The 17766-nt window shown below is 38.9% G+C and overlaps 1 protein-coding gene across 6 annotated transcripts in view; it reads left to right on the forward strand.

Annotated features, from left to right (window-relative positions):
- PLEKHG1 (pleckstrin homology and RhoGEF domain containing G1) overlaps nt 1-16975 on the forward strand; it is a 215366-nt gene extending 198391 nt beyond the window's left edge. For 5 of the 6 annotated variants that reach the window (XM_073337635.2, XM_073337636.2, XM_073337634.2 and 2 more), the window contains 6 exons: nt 1284-1322; nt 2513-2535; nt 3423-3641; nt 5170-5286; nt 6543-8229; nt 10585-16975. In XM_073337635.2, the coding sequence (XP_073193736.1) occupies nt 1284-1322; nt 2513-2535; nt 3423-3641; nt 5170-5286; nt 6543-8229; nt 10585-11687 (3188 nt within the window). In that variant the 3' untranslated portion in view covers nt 11688-16975. The remainder of the gene's footprint in view (nt 1-1283; nt 1323-2512; nt 2536-3422; nt 3642-5169; nt 5287-6542; nt 8230-10584) is intronic. The other variant, XM_078852205.1, reaches the window with a different exon arrangement.
- Nucleotides 16976-17766: the final 791 nt, after the last annotated feature.

Consider the following 17766-nt stretch of genomic DNA (forward strand, 5'->3'; position numbering starts at 1 on the left):
CACACACACATACATTACTTACAGCTAAATTTTTTTGTGAGGTGACGGTGGGTTTCAAATGAAGCTGCATATTTCCACATCTAGGATGTATATTGCCAAGTGTCATGGCAAAGTGAGATTTTAAAGCCATAGTAAAACACTCATGGATTGGGTAGAGAAAAAATATGGGTATCTTTTAACAGGTTGTTTTGATAGTCTTATGGTATATGTGCCATTTGATTTTATTACGTTACCATAAAATCCAAACTGCACACTTTAAAAAACAATGGATGTTTGTGGGTGTGTATTTATTTATTTATGCATATATCAGAAAGCCAAGTACTTTATGTAATGCTGACATGCTTATTTTTTAAAAAGGTGAATAATAAATACCTTGGAACCTGTTTTTACCTTAATTACATTTAGCCTGTTGTTTTAAAATCAGAATCCTATCAGCCTTCTGAAGGCTAGAGATTTGATAAATGGTACTGTTGGTCTTTTTTCATCTTTAATAACCTTTCCTGGTTATTTATTGTTTTTCTTGCTGCAGTTAAAATGTTTACATAGTTTGACCAGTTTTGCATCCTAACTTTTTATTATGTCTATCTTCAACTACTTAATTAAATATTAAGAGACAGTGATCAAGTAGATCTGAGAAATGTAATATTCAGTTTATACCAAGTCATTTAAGTATAGTTTGCAGGAATATTGATATAGTGACTTAACATAAAGCAACAATTACCACTGAGAAACAATCAAGTCAATAAAGATTTTCAGTTGTTTTTCAAGCAGAATCTTCTATATAATGTTTCCAAGGTATAAGATTACATTGACAATGTGAAATAGTAACTGAATGGTCCTGTTTGGAACACTCAATACTTATACTTTCAACCTATACTAAACTACAAATCTCACCAAATGTTTCTAATAGAGCAATAAATCTCCAGCAATTTAGACCAAGATTTTCAAAAGTGGAGGCCTCAAATTAGGCTCCTAAGTACAAATTTAGGCACCTAAACAAGTGGCTTCATTTTCAGAAATGCTAAGCAACTCCCACAGATTTCAAACTCATACATTGACTTCAGTTGTGTGCTCAGTACTGATGCAAACCATGCTAGTTCCTAAGGGACAGGATTTTCAAAATCACCTGCGTGATTTAGGAGCACAAGTCCCATTATCCAACCCAAGGTCCCTATGTATGGACTCAGGAGCTTAAATTTTGGCATGCATTTTTTAAAATGTTGGCCAAGATACCAGTAACTTTATTTGGAACACTGTAGGGTTAACTATGTGTATCCTTTCAGAACCTTCATCCAGAGTCCATAAAGTTATGAAGCCAAGTGGTAAGTTATATTGTATCCAATAGCATATGCTATTAACAGTAAAAAATCAACACACTAAGCAGTATATACCATAAATTAGGTAAACTAACATAATGGAATTCAAAGATGTACAATCATCTTCTTCATGACTCTTCCCATTGTGCTTAGTTTACAGCACTTGTAGAGCTGGACCCTCAGCTTTTGTAGACAGATGTAGTTAAAGGTAATGGAGTTGCACTGATTTACATCAGCTGTCTATCTTGTCCATAGTATGCAACCTCAGCCTTGAGAAAACTGCAATGCAGAGAAAGCAAAATGAGTTAGTGTATTATCCTTATCTTTGAATTTCCATGTTTAGGCCTGATCCTGCAAACACTGAAGCAAGTAAATAGTCCCACATACATACAGTTATTCATGTGTTTACAGGATCAGGAACTTAATTGGGATTCATCATAATGTTATGCCGAGAGAGACTGGTAACACAAACCTCTTGGAGACAGGGTGTGAACACACCTTTCAATAAACATCATTGTCAGGATAAATTAATCACAAGCGCTGCCCCCTCTCCTCCCCCTCACCCCCACCCCCAGCCTAAGACAAAATGGTTTGTGAACATGCCCAGGAGTTTCTGGACTGCATGGGCAGAGGAATTTTGTTGAGTGTTGATTTGTGTTAGAGGTGGGGGGGTTGGAGGCAGAACACAGATAATGAGAATACTCTCTCTGTTCTGTGAGGCCACAGCAAAAAGCAAGAAGGCCAAGCAGTAGCCTCTGAGCATGGTGTATGACGGGGGGGGGGGAAGCTAGAGCGCTTTGGGTTCGCTGTTGGCTGAAGATACTTGGGGGTCTAGCTGCTGTTGGTTCCTCCTGCATTTGGAGAATTAGGACTTTGTACATTCCTTGCAAATAAAGATAGCATCAAAGGACATACCAGACTCCATCAGTTTCTGTTTCCAGCTGGAAGACCCCAGGCTTGGACAGCCATTCAGGTCAAAAAGGGGCAACAATAAAATTAATATTTTTAACTGTATTTATTATTTATTTAATTCTATTTGTGGGGAAAGTAAGGCTTTAGCACTAAAAAAATTTAATTCTAAATCTTAGAAAACAGGATTCAGAGTTGAAATATTAATGTAACATTAATAAAGTGGCACAAACTGACACCTCTGTGATTATTTATCATGCTGTACATATTTTTGTATATATTTTCAGAAATAAGTCCAGAGATGCACAAGGTAAGTCCTTTTTGTATTCCATATCTCAGTAGATTGAAATAGTACATGGGGTTGTTTGAATCCAGAATACTTAATAACTATAAAACTTTCAGAATGTATTGTGCTTTATTGGTTTTAAATAGGATACAAGAAAAATACATTTCAGAGACTCTCCAATTACATTATAAAGAAGTACAAATTTTATTTCAGCGATACCTAATGAATAGAACTTGATTGATACATGTCTGCGTGCCTAGATTTTATGATACAGTGCAATAAATCTATAATGTAAATATACTTTTAAAAATGCAGTTAGGATAACTAAAGTGCTATGCAAAGATGGCATCTTTTTTTGGCAGTTCTGCTACTTGTATACATTTCAAGTCACATGTTACATTTCTGCCAAAAATAAGCTTGTAATACACATTACTCCTGTTAGCCATGCTGAGTCAATATGGAGGAGTACGCTCAATAAGCCATTGTCCATTTGCAATAAGAATTGTTAATGGCATTCTAATTGAAGCAGGAAAGACTTGTCGTGAGTTTCAGATCTTAGGCTAAGTTAGCAGGTCTGACACTTAGGGGAAAAAATGTTTTTACATGCAAATGGAGCACATTTTATCTGGCATCATTGAGACACAGTAGCATCAAACACCATTATGCCATTTTTCACAGTCCTTTTACAGAGTATATCATATGATCCCTATATATCACAGGTGGAAAGCTTAGTGATCAATTCAAGTCCTTTTCTTTTATGTTTCCCTTAGGTACAGATGAATGCAGCAAAAACTTATGTTGTATTTTGGGGCTTTGTTTGTGATTTTTATTGTGAAGCATAAATAAATGTTGATCATGGCATGTTAAAATATAAACATAAAGGGGATACTTACTTTTTTTTTTTTTTTTAGCGGAGCAGTATTGAAGGAGCCCTACTTTCTCAGGCTGCCAAACTGGGATCAAGTGAAGCCCTGCTCAGTTCTAGGAAAAAAGGTTCATTGAATCTCAGTGGGCTTGTCAATGAATTTCAAGGGTCCATTGAACCAGCCTACAGCAGTGATCAAGATGAAAATCTCCACCCATGTGCTACAGAACAGATAGATGCTGATGATGAGGAAGAGTGTGAACAGGTAATCTCTTTGCTTTGTGTGTGTGGGGTGGGGGGGCATAAATTTATTCACAAAACTATCATGTGGCAGAGTAAATGTTGTACTAATGCCCATTTAAAGGTGTAGATATATTGCTTACTACTGCTGCTGCTTCTAAGTATTGTTGCTTAAGCCATGGGATGTATCCCAAATATTCATTGAGCTTTGGCAGTAGAGTTTTAGGAGTTTCAAATGTGGAACATGGTAGCCATAATGACAGCAACATCCAAAATGAGCATTTGCATTTAGACATCATCAATCCTTTGTTGCAATCCAAGAGAGAAAGAAACTGAGTTCTTTCTGGACTACATTCTGGGGGTGAAATTCACCCCTATGCAGAGGACCTGGGCACTTATGCCGACAAAGTTTGTTTTTACTCAGTCTTTTCTACTCCTCCAGATTGCCTTTGATGTAAATGCTGCTATTTTTACTCATTGTACAGAACTATCTTCTTATTGCTCTGGTGCTTGTCACTGTATGCACTTAATTTATACTGTTAAAGAAGGTGATTGGCTACCATTACGTTCATTGTACAGATGGTATCCTTTCCACTCTACGGGATATCTTCATGCATGTGCAGCTGTTCTGAATGACTGTAGGCCCCAGTTTTTAAACGTGGACATGTTAATAAGGTGTCCAAATCCCACACTTGATTGCTATAATCTATGCTAGGGAACATAAATACCCATCCAGTAGTCTTAAATACCAATTTGAGTGGCCAGATATGTTATTTGGAGATATGTCTAGGCACTCATGGTTTTAAATTGAGCTACTCATCATTACATAAAGAAGTTTACAATGGGGCACACAAGCCTCCAGGCATGGAAGGAAGGGGTTAATGGGCTGCTGAAGGCCCAGTTAGCCTAAAGTGAACCACCTGGAGCTGGAGGCAGGTTTCCAGGGAGAGGCTTGGAAGGAGCAGGCAGAGAGAGAGAGCTGACGTAGGGCTCTCACTGTCAGAGAGAAGGCTGGCTCGGGCCAGGGGCTAGGGAGGACTTGTGGATCTTCCGGAAGAAAGGGAAGAGTTTATTTTGTACTTGTTTTGGACTTTGAGTGCCCAGCAGGTATAGATCTATAAGCGACCTAGCTGGAGGGCTAAGTTCTGCAACCCAGAAAGGTGTTGGAGGTGGGTGGAGCAATGGAAGAGCAGCTGGGAAACTAAGGCTGAGAGGTGGTTGTGCTGCAGAGGGTGCTCTGGTAAGAACGTGCTATAACAGAGCCCACTCTGAAAACTCTTCCCTGAGCCTGCTGCCTGCCAGGCCATGGTAAACTGCATTGCTCTGAGAATTTTATTGTGAATTCTGGAGGCAAGTAACATTCTGTAATGAATGCGGTCTCTGATATCTAGCAACACAAAAGGGATAGCACAAGAAAATGTCTCTTCCACTGCAAATTCTGATTTAGTTGCTTCATGTTGAACTCTGGCATTTCCCACATTTGGCTGTGACTAAATACACTGCTTTTCAAAGAACCATAGATCGTAATATACCCTTTATTTTTTTAATCACAGGGCACACAACAAAATTCACAGCAAAAACCAAAAGGAGGTAGAAAAAGACTTAATAGCCAAGCTGCTGAAAATGTTGAAAAGCGAAGAAGTGTTAATCTCAACAAATGTGAAATGCAGGTATTTAAAACTAAATGCGTCAGGCCTGATTCTCTCTTATTTTGTTACATCTCTGTGTATCATAGCTATGTCATAGGCATCTATATGTATCTTTCTAAATGGACAGATGTAGATAAAACTAAAATTGTCATATCTAAGTAATGTCTTCTGCTCAGAAATGCTTTCCCTAAAGCTTAAATACACTTTAAAAGAGTAAGAAGTAAAATCTGTAAAAATAATGACTCCAACAAACTGCAGGTATTTCACAATATGTGATCTTAAAAGAAAATGAACATTTACTTAGTTTTAATGTAAAGGAATACTAATAAAATTATCACTCCAAAGTGCTATTTTGTATGCACTACAGTTTTACGTTATTTAATTTAAATTTTAATCCTATTGTCTAAAAATAAATACTAAACATTTTAGTGCAGAATCTTCCGTCTGAAGATGATGATTACTAGATACACCCACTAATCTGATGCTATTACAAAACAGCTTGATGTAATATTGGGAGGCTGAACACCTGGTAGATAATACTGTACTTTCTTTTAAAGGACTCAGTCCTGCAAGGTAATGAGTATCAAACTCCCATGAAAGGCCTGATTCAGCAAAGCACTAAAGTATATTCTTAATTCTTCAAGCATAAAGTCAGTGGGAGCTTAGGGTGTGCAGCATCTCTCAGGGTATTAAGTAACATGCAGGATCAAGCCCATGCAGCTTTAGAACATCCTTGACATACTTTGCAAAGTTTTAGCCACCTCTTAAAAATGAAGTCATTGATATTTTGGAAAGAATCCAGTGAAGAGTCATAAAATGATGAAACTATCACGGAAAAAAAGTTTACCTTCTGTAGTGACCTGTGATTAATTTATATTGTATTAATTATATTATATTTTAATTCCAAGGCCATGCCCTGTGATGTGAACTTAGGAACCCCGATACATATTGTTTAGGGGAAGAGATGACTAAGGGGATCAGTCTTCCCTGCTTATTGCCGCCCCATTAAAGTCCTCCTATATGTAGGGGGGAGAATCATACTTATATATTCCACTGCTAGATAGTGGAAAGGATTGTGGGGGGTGGCAAAGTTTTACACATCCACCTCAGTTTGCAAGGGGTGACAATAGGACTGCAACAATAGAGCCAGATTGTTCTATATTCCTCTGCTAGGCTCCACACTGCACAGCATTAGGGTCAAGGTTATAGTCCTCAGTACCAAGGATATTACTGCAGAGAGAGAGACTAACAAAACTGCGTATTTCAAATCTCCACAGAGCTCCAAAGATCCTTCAGATGAAGAATCTACGCAGCTGAATACAGACCTTTCCTTTTCCTGTTCTGCTAGGCAGCCATCTCGACAGTTTAGCACACCGCAGAACAACTCACTAATCATGGATATCCTGGGGGGAACTACCACTGAGAGAAACATCTGGACTGACCATCAGATCAGACAAGCCTTGTTTCCTAGTAGACGGCCGCCTCAGGAGAATGAAGATGATGATGATGATTATCAGATGTTTGTACCATCGGTATCCACATCCAATTCAAGTTCAATTGTGTGTGAAGAGAGGGGCGCTTCAGGTCGTCCATGCAGTTGGCATGTGGGATTAATTAATCAAAATGAGATCTCTGGCTCCAGTCGTCATAGAATTGTTAGACGGGCAAGTAGTGCTGGTGAAAGTAACTCTTGCCCAAATAATGCAAGACGTAGAGTCAATGACTTTGTCCAGCACGGTTCCCAAAGGGAAGTGAAAAGTAGTTCTGGAACTGATGTGGGCAATATCAATCCTTACCCAGAATCTTCAGAAGAGCTGACCATTGATGATATAGAGCATGTCTATGATAATATAAGTTATGAAGATTTAAAACTGATGGGTCTGACTAGAAGGGAAGAGTCTGGTCACAGTTCCCAAAGATCTACTAGAGACACTCTCTACAAAAGCCAAAACAAAAGCAGCTTGGTGGAAGCAGCCTCTGAAAAAAGGCAGGCAAATCAAAATAGGACCTCCATTCTTGCTAGTAAAGATGAAATCCTACTCAGAAGAGAGGCACCAACTTTAAGTTCACATGAGCTCAGGATTGTTGAGGAGAACATCTATGACACCATAGTGCTTCCAGAACCACCACTGTTGAATTTCAAATGTAACCGCCTTAAATGCTCTAAAAGGAGGAGTTTTTTGGGCCTGGAAACAGACTTTGCATGTTGTGATAATCTAAGGCAGTTTGTTTCTGAAGAGAGTCTCCAGTTCAGTGAAGATGAAAGTCCATATCATCATGTTCCTTTAGATAATGACTATTTGAGCTTAGTAGATAGCTCCTCCAACTCTGATTCCCTCTCCCACAAGTCTGCAGCTGATAAATTATCTGAAGAAGTAGATGAGATCTGGAATGACCTGGAGAATTACATCAAGAAGAATGAAGAAAAGACAAGAGACCATGTCCTGGCAGCCTTTCCTGTTTGTAAAGATGACATGCAGGAAAGACTCCATGTTGGAAGTACTCCTGAACTGAGTAAAGATGTGGAATATTCACTTTCCACACTCTCACTGCCAGAAACGCCTGTTTTCCGTAAAACTTTGAAACACAGGGTAGCCAGATTAAGTGAGGCCAGTCTCAGATTTGATGAAGCAACATCATCGAAAGATAATTCATTTCTGAGTCTTAACAGATCTTCCTTCTCCAGTGAGTTGCCTTTTATAGATAGCCCTTATGAATCTGCCAATAGTATTTTATCCAATGCACATACAGAGAGCGCTGACAATGAAATGGATATTGTAGATAAAACAAAAAACAGAGTATTTATGATGGCAAGGCAATACAGTCAAAAAATTAAGAAGGCCAATCAGCTTTTGAAGGTAAAAAGTCCAGAGCAGGAACAGCCATCCAGCCAGCAACAGAAACTGAGGCACAAAGATCTTGCAGCCATTTTGGAGGAGAAGAAACAAGGTGGTCCTGCCATTGGTATGTTAAAAATATTGTCCTCCTTAATCTCTCTCCCCACCCCCTCTTCCCCCAATAGATTTCTTTAATAATGTTCTGGTGAAATTTACATATTGATTTAAAATGCTATAACCCTGATCACCTCTTGATCTACCAGTTGGATGATGATGACCGTATTACCTTTAATGTGTTACCACTGAGATTAAATTGAGTTCTTTATGTAACTTTAGTGCAAAAAGGATATAAATGCAATTCTATATTAAGAACAAAATTTTGTCATTCATTCATAGAAGAGAAGAGGAAAGAATGGACCAATGTCCGCCATCTTGCTTTCACAGGACAGGTCGGTTCAGGATAGCCTGGGAGTAGAAGTGTGATCCTGGACATTCAATTTTTTTTATTTCTTTTTAAATAAAAATTTTCTTGCTTAGGGGGGTCTGCAGATTTCAGCTGAGAAGGGGGCATAGTCACTCCTTCTCTGTGCTTCCTTGAGCAGTAGAATACCATCCATCACAGAAGCCAGGTTCAGCTCCTTTATAGAAACTTCCTGTTTGTTGCTTGCAAGCATGGGGTTGGGGTCAAGGAAGAAAAAGTCTCAGTCTTTACCCCTTTCTAGAGCACCTGCACTGTGGATGGAACAACAGAAGCTTCCTGTGAGAAATTTTTCCATGGACAATTTTAAAATAAGTTGGGGACTTGGATTCAGCAAACTCCCAGTCACCAGCGTGTGTGCATTCTCATTGTATCTATAGAATTTTTAAAAATACAGATATCTTATTTATCACATCTGATGCAGTTTTCAGGATGCTCTTAAAGATCAGATTTTTACCAGCAAAAAATATCCACCAAATACAATATAGTACATTCTGTGCTCCATTATGGTGCATTGTGTGACATGGCATCATCAGTCAGTGGTGGTGATTCATCAGAACGATACGATGTTGAAAAACGTGAGAACAGCAGACCTTGCAGCCACTATAGCAATATGACTCTCGCAGTGGGAGAGCCTCAGAGTTGGGATAAACATCCCAAGATGCAGATGTTTAATCAAATCTCCGAGGTTCCCGGCACACTGCATGACCCTATTCCCCCATAGCTATCCCTTCCCTTGGTAACTTCTGGGAGGAGCCCCAGTGGCCTGCTACCCTGGCTGGTGTGAACTGAAGGCAACCTATAGGCCTGCGCCCTCTGGCATCTTTCTGAAGCATGTTCCTCTCTCCTCTATTTCCAGCCCTTCCATGGGGGCATCTCCCATCTCTTTCTCTCTCTGCCACCTTTGATGGATTCCATTTCCTCCTCTTCTTCCCTCTTCCACAAATGCAGGAGTCTTCCCCCCTCATCCCCCTCCACACCTGGCACCTGTTCTCTCTTTGTTGGAGGGGTTGCAGGCTGCCTCCATTCCTATGACAGCCAGCACAGGAGCAATGAACAATTGTAGAAGAAGACTCAGCCTCTTGTTGCCCAGATACAATAGGAGGAGGAGACTTTAGTGACCAAAGGTGAAAGCACTGTAGTGAAATATTCTTCCCAATCAGCCACTTAAGACAGGGCAAAAAACTGGGAGTGTTCCACCCCCAAATGGGGATGTTACCAGTATGCCTTAGTGTTATAGTCATTTAATCTATTTCTTAGAGGTTCTAAACTGTGGTCCATGGAGCACTTGCTGGTGATCTGCGGAGGGCTGACTAGGCACGTGGTACTGGCTCTTCCTCTCCTTTCCCCAGCTGCTCAGTCACTGTTGAAATACAGCTAAAAATATATCACTTGCCTAATGTTACTTTTCCATGTATGGACTTGCTGCCAGAGGTCTGGGATGAAAGGTGATCTATATGACTGCAAATGAAAGGAGAGGTATCCCTGCCACACTGTGTGTTTTTTAAGACTGAGAATGTCTGAAGTATCAAAATCAGTGGATAGAAGAAAATATATATGTGAAATAGTTTTCTTTTAAGAAGAAATAAATACTCCAGCAACTTTGAAATGGTGAACTAAAAAAGAGAACCGAACTACTTGATATTTAGCAGTAGCAATGTTTTTAACAGTTACATAAGTTATCTCTTCATAACTACAGATCAAATTGATGCTGACATCTTATTCCCAGAATGTCTGGTACATAGTTGTTCACGGTTTTGTCACAAAACATTTCATGCTTGTCAGTTCCATGTTTTAGTATAATGAATGACTGTGTACATGTCACTGATCTGAAATGTTGGAGTCTAGAATTGCATTGTTTTGTCAACTGTAAGGATGAAAAATGTTGATTATAATGGTCAAGGACAAAGATTTAAAAGGGTTAGTTTGAAACTTTAATTTTCATATAACTTGTGTTTTACACCGTTGTTAATTTTGACTAGTTTATATATTTCTCTTCTCCAGGTGCCAGAATTGCTGAATATTCCCAGCTTTATGACCAGATAGTTTTTAGAGAGACTTCACCCAAAATGCAAAAGGATACATGGGCCACTCCTCAGAAACCATCAGCCTTAAGGTATTCATCCCCAGTGTCAATATCTCATTCTCAGTTAGCTAGTGAACGCTTAAGGGCAGAGGACTGGCTTTTGCATTCTACGTATAGCAATGGAGAACTAGCTGATTTCTCTCCCTGGCCCGAAGTCCAAGATCTGAAGTCAAAGAGCTCCCCTGTTGAGAGCGGTACAAAAAGCAATCCAAGACCATTGCCATCAGCTTGCTCAGTTCCTTCCCTTCAGATTTCTACACATCTGCATGTCCCAGCACAGAGGTGGAGTGCTATTATTAGTCAGCCTAACAAAGAGAATTTACACCAAGATCACATTTATAACTCACTAGGAAGGAAAGCAAATCATACAAAATCACAAGCATATAGCAGGTCACAGTCTTCTTCCTCAATTGTGGTCAACAGGTCTGAGGAACCAATAACTTACCTAAATGAAATGGACAAGAAACAGCTGTACTCAAATAGAAACTATATATCTGACAGTCAGGAGTCTGTGCCAAGTGCTGCTTCAGGATTCACAGTATGTGATGTGAAGAAGCAGTTCCCTGAAAACTGTTCAGAGATGATTCTTCAAGACTCTCAAAAAGTTCTGAGAGTGAACAAGAACTCGCCACTAAATGCACAAATAGCTACGCAGAACTATTTTTCTAATTTCAAAGATACTGAAGGAGGAGAAGAGGATGATGATGATGACTATGTTGAAATAAAGTCTGAAGATGAGGGGTCTGACTTAGAGACTTCTCAGAACCAAACAAAGAAATCAGACCCAAAGATAAACAATGTAGACTCTGCTTCTTCTGAGACTCTCTGTAGCAAAAGCATGTCTTGTACTCCTACAAAACCAGTGAATAGCAAACTTGCCCTTACCCCGTACCTGACTGCATACAATGATTCAGATAAACTGAATGACTACCTGTGGAGAGTTCCATCTCCTAATCAGCAGAATATTGTCCAGTCTTTAAGGGAAAAGTTTCAGTGTCTTAGCTCAAGTAGCTTTGCTTGACACTTGACATTTCAATAATTTCTAATTGTACTGCCTTAACATGTCAGAGTATAGATTAGTACAACCAATACTGGCATCCTGTACTTTAATAATGTGTAGACATCGAGCACTGTATCACAGTAATAATAGGAAACTTAGATGTGCAATGTACCTTTTTTACAGTACAGAAAGTTAAAGTGGCCAGGTGTGCACTGTCTGGGATTAAGATCTACTTGTATCTTTATAATGCAGACTGATTTCTCCTAATCTGTCTCATTTAACTTTGCATATACTTTACATCTCCCTTCTTTCTCCTGTCTCTCCATGTGGAAATCTTAGTATTCAGACTGTTGGAAGGTAGCCAATGCTGAGTCCAAAAATGCATGTACAATTACTGTAATTGCACATGAGTGCTCAGTTGAGCATCTAGCCATCTGAGTATGCAAATACCAGATTTCTGAGCACACTTGAGGGAATGCACCAACAAACTCGGTGTACAGTTGCACGTACATATTTTTTTCATGATCTTTTGAAAATCAGACTCCAGGTCTGTGGGACCGATGCATAAAACACGATATGTACTACTACTATAGAAAATAGAATTATTACATTTTAAATAAACTAGCTTGTGAATGGTGCCAGATTGATAACCCTGATGTCTGAAGACATTACCTTTACTATAGCTTGATAATAACAGCTAAAGCACAGGCAACGGCAGAGTGCCTCAGTCCTGTTCTGGAGGTTATTAGCTTTAGGAAATGAGAGGGTAATTCTATTTCTAGGCCAGTTCAATGTTTGGGCTTGTGGAGACTAATGCCCAATAGGCTAATGCCTATTGTGATTGTGGTGTTTGTAACATGGACACCTTTCTTTTAAGAATAAGACCATCAGTAGCAGATAAATGTAAGTTGTAGGTGAAAGCTCTTGTTTTTTCTAGTATTTGTAAGATGGTGGGTTCCTTTGGCTACATTTATAGGTAATACAGTCTTGTTATTCAATAACAAATGCTCATGATTGGGCTTCTTGCAATCTGATCCTCTCTTAGTTCTGAACATACTGTAGTTCTCAAAATGTCCATTGTCAACCTAATTTAATGTAAAAGATTTTAAAAAAGGGTCGTGCTATCTGTATTAGAAATGAAGTGGTATCTTCATACACTTTCATTATTACCAATAGTGTCTGGCTATTAAGAAGACTTCATTTAAAGACCCTCTGAAGTAGAGTATTTTTCTTTGTAAGAGTAGTAACATTTCTGTCTTGAATATCAGAAAAGTAAAAGGAAGCAAAATACAATAGCAAATGTGTTTGTCAAAAGTTGTTAGCTCATATCATCTTAAGGCAAGAAATACCTTAAGGTTGGGTTGACATTGACTTTGAGGGCTAATTCAACTCTCATTAAAGTCATAATCCTCTATTTTAGACAATGTTACTGTTTGGTTAGCAGCCATTTGTGAACAAACAGGAGAATAAGTCATGTAAGACCAAAGTTCCTGTTACATACATATAAATAAAAGGAGTTGGAAGGGAAACTGAGAGAGCATGATGCATTGTCAATTTTTTTTCCTAAAGAGAGAGTTTTTCAAACTTTTCACTAACGTATCAGTTTCTCTGTCACGGAAGAATATGTGGAAAGCGCGCTCTTGCTCTCTCTCTCTCTCTCTCTCTTAAATTAGTAAGAGAGACCTGACTTAAAAATATTCTCCAACAACCTTTTGTTGGTCCAGGTTTTCCACTACCTTGAGAAATAAAATGACTTATACAGTGATGGGGATGAAAATGTTCATTTGTTATACAGACCAAAATGGAATATCTGGGATTAAATAGGGGATGAGGATGGCATCTTTACCTCTTATAAACATCATTCTCAATGTTTGATCTAATTCCAAAATGGCTGTGTGTGTGTGTGATTTTCCCAAATCTCATTATTCATTCCTAGCTGTTCTTCCATGCCAGCAGGACAGATAATGAATGTCACCTTGTACAATTTCAGAGAACAATCACTCCTCCCTTCACACAAAACAGGTTTTTCCCTCTCTTAATCTCCTCTCTTCTGTTCCTGGCAAGATTTATCCCATTTCCCTCTCTTTCTGACCACATAAATCATGCAATGCCTTTATTTTTAAAGAGGCTAAAAATGCTAATGAACCATTCCTTTTCAGTTGGCGTACCTGAAAACCCTGGAGATGGGACTTTTAAAAGTATTAGTCCTCACTAGCTGGAAAAGGAGACCAGCCTGGCTTTAGCCATTAGGAATCAAATTGAGCTTCCCAGAGGGGAAAAAAATACCAGTGGAAGTTCAAACACTTAAAAATCTGCCCACAGTTTTGAGGTCCTCCTGATGGGAAAGCACAAACTACTTTTAAGTTACTTCATCAGATTCTCTCCAGGGCCTTCGCAGGGAAAAGTTAGTATAGCCATTAGCTCAGAGCTCCCAGCAGTGACAAGGCTTCCATGGAGGTGTGGTAGTGTGCAAAACATCTACAACTTCTAGGGTTGCCACTTCAATATTCAGAAAAACTGGCCACTGCCCCCAACAGCCTGATCTCTCACCCCTTCACCTTTCAGGTGCCTTCCCTGCACTGCACCAGCAGCCTGCCCCCGTCCTGTCCGACTGGGAAGGAAGGTGGCTCTGGGTCCTGGTCAAATCCATATGCAGCTGGTGGGGAAGGTGGCCCCACAACAACAAACCCACTTGTCCCCTTTCTCCTATCTAGATGGAGGCTAGAGAGTCTGATTGACCCAGAGCATGCCAGGAAGAAGGGGAAGGGAGCTGAGTCCTCCAAGGCAGACCCAGCTCTTAAAGGGAGAGGTCCCTGGGAAGTCTCTGCTGAGTCTTTTCTCCTCCTTTATCCTCAGGGTCGGGGAGCAGCCCATTAAATCATTTCACTGGCAAGGCTTGTTAAAAACTGGCCAGGTGGCAACCCTAACAACCCTCCATGTGCTGGGGCCTGCAGGAAATTTGCTCAGCCCCAAAATAGGTGATGCTGGCAGTGTAAAGGGGTTTGACTAGAGCAACTGGGGGATGTGTTAACTAACACATCCTTACTGCAGGTCTGGCTAGTAGGGTGCTCCTTTAATGCCTCTGACTGACTGAAGCTGCCCTTCCTGATGGGGTGAATCTCCTATATAAGAAGTGTGATCCTTGCTGGCGCACTTCCTGAACCAGCAAGAGGTGAATCTTGATCATTATGTTTAGAAACAATGGTTCAAAAACAACACAGCTTTCTTTTAGATTCAGAAAACATTCCATTCTTTTGCAAACGATACATATTATACTGGCTTCTGTTTAGTTCCCTTTATTTTCTTTGTTGGACAGCTTTGGATTCTACTACTTGAAAACATTGTACTTAAAAGAAAGCCTAAATGTGTGTACTGTACAGCCATGGATATATCTTCTAAATCTGTTTTTGTGGTGCTTTAAATTTTTCAGAAGAAGTAGATGAACTGATACAAAGTTAAATGTATTGTAGTAAGCATGGTCTTATTAATGTTCTGTTTCCACTAATAATGCATTACTTCCCTCAATTACAAAACACAGTAGCCCACCTAATTATTTTAGAACTGTCAACAGTTACTGTATAGGTTATTCTGAAATACATGTGAAGTTGCCAGGGTATATATTCAATGGCTTCTGTTTTGTGGAGATGCAGATTTCAGGAGTTGTGCTTGTTGATTACGTTGAACTGTCTACTACACAAGTCTTTGCCTGGCTAAGGAATGTGTACTTTGGGGTTTATTTGATCATTGTAGCACAAGTTCCAGTTTTGTTGTACACAAAGTCATTTTTGTTATAGTGGATGTTCAAACAGTTTTGGAACCTGCATCTACTGAAACACAGTTGAGGAATAAAGTTGTACATATTTAAGATACTGAAATTTAGTAATGCCGATATTTATTTAATATAGCTTGTAAAGTAATGTAAATATGAATAGAAATTAACATTTGTGTGTTAACTTGAGCATATCTAGATTTGTGTAAACTACTAGGAATTCTGTTTAAACTTTAGAAGTTAATGAAATCTCATGTAGTCAATGGAACAAAATGGAAGGGAGTTATAACAATGTGTAACTGTTTCCAGGGATCAATTTCATATGATTTTTAATTTTGGGTACTTTAAATTATTTTAGCTTGCTCTTGGCAGATAGGCAGCTGAAACTGACAAAAGTTGCTAAGCACTGGAACCATTTTTGTCGGTAAAACAAGATTAACAGCTTTCAGCTCTTCCATGAGTAAATGAGATCTGAAAAGATACAAAAATATTTCCTAGGCTCTACTGGTAGGAAGTTTGAGTTGTGTTGGCAGCTCCTGTTACAGTTTACAAATAAATAAAATAAAATGACCAGTAACAGGAATAAGGAAAGTCAATACCAACTGAAAAATGTTGATCCATTAGGATTAAGTGCAGTATAATTGTTGTTATGGTGATTCCCACCCAAAATACATGTTACGAAGACATGGAAATAATGCCAGTAAAAATCCATATTGATTTAACTCAATACTTGTTTGATAATACTTGTTTGCATGGAGTTGGAGATACTGTACATATCTCTGCAGAAAAACATTTTTCTGCATATTTTCTCAGACTGTATTAGACCTCACTCCACCAGACTCAATTAGCTTGGTGCGAGCTTACTTTGATGGGGGGAGAAAAAGGGGCGAGGAATGAAGAAGAACAAGTTGTCCCACAGGAAAGGTTAAAAAGTTAATTTTCTAAACAGAACAAAGTTGATGTGAGATTGTCAGAATGTGAATTATCTGCAGCCTCAGGGCAACAAAAATGTGAATAGAATAAACATTGCAACAATTCTGTAATACAGGTGGTAAAAACTGATGTTTTTGTAGCATGTGTCTCTTTCTGTTGTTGCTGTCCCATAGATGGTTTCCTCCTCCCTTTGGCAATAAACCCATCTTTTTTTTAAAGCAAATTTGTTTGAAAGAGAATTTATTTTAATCCTGTAATATTGCTGGTAAAACTCTCATGTTACTGTATTGTTTAAGCCTGTATTTGTTTGTAGTTCCTGCACTATGCTACCAGACAGGGTTAAAAAATGAAGTTACTTGTTCCAAGTTTAACTGTATATTTCTTAATTTCTGCATATATATGTAATATCTTGTTCTGTGGATAAGAGATGGAACTTATATTGCACTTTTTAATGACTTGTTTTGTAAAGAATATGTAAAAATATATGTACATGTAGGAAACTTCTTAAAACAAGCTTTTCACCATTTTTTTCCTTAAAAGCTGAGTTTAAAGCATGCGAAAACTAAGAAAAACATGGAAGTATGTACTGCTTAGAGAGAAAAAAGCAATAAATGCAAAATTTGTTTGTAAAAATCAAGGTGTCTGCAAAACAGCCGTGTTTAAATGAAATGTTTATAGGACAATACTATCTTGTAACAGGACTCCATTTTTTAGTATATGTACAGCCACTGACTCCTCTGCCTGTATATAACCTCCATCACTAAATCTGTGGCAATTGGCCAGAACTAGAACCTTAAATATAACACCATCAGCTGTTGGGAGTATGGGTGAATTTTAATCCCTGGATCTAAAATCTCCCTTTCAGTTCTAATTCCAGTTTGGATGCAAAACCAGAAAGGGCCTATTTTTCTACTTTAAATCCAGCCAAATACTTGCAAGAACAGTTCATCAGACTTTACCAATTGAATAAAAAACCAAAATGTACTGCATGTAGTGTTCTGTCACACAGAGGTTGATGAACTTGCTACAGCTTTGGCAAAGAGAGATGGGTCCTTTACCTCATGGTATATCTATACTTAGAACACCGTGTAGAGTACATACACAGCCCACAGCCCTACCATGGGTATAAACAGCATTGTAGATGGTGAGGCACTGCTTAGGCAAGTAGAGTAATGACATGCCAGAATATTCGGGTATATACTGTAGACATTTCTCTACATGCCCAAGCAGTGCCTCTCATGTGGACGCTGCTATTTTTAACAGTGTAGTTTCCCACTGCAGAGAGAGGTTCTGGCAGGGGAAAGCAGCAAGGAGAGGCTTCAGTAGCTCCTCACTGCTGGAGCTTTTCCTTGACACAGGAAGCTGTTGGAGTCTTTCCCTGCCACAGGGAAAGACTCC

The sequence above is a fragment of the Lepidochelys kempii genome, chromosome 3 (assembly GCF_965140285.1).
Source record: "Lepidochelys kempii isolate rLepKem1 chromosome 3, rLepKem1.hap1, whole genome shotgun sequence".
Taxonomy (NCBI): domain Eukaryota; kingdom Metazoa; phylum Chordata; order Testudines; family Cheloniidae; genus Lepidochelys; species Lepidochelys kempii.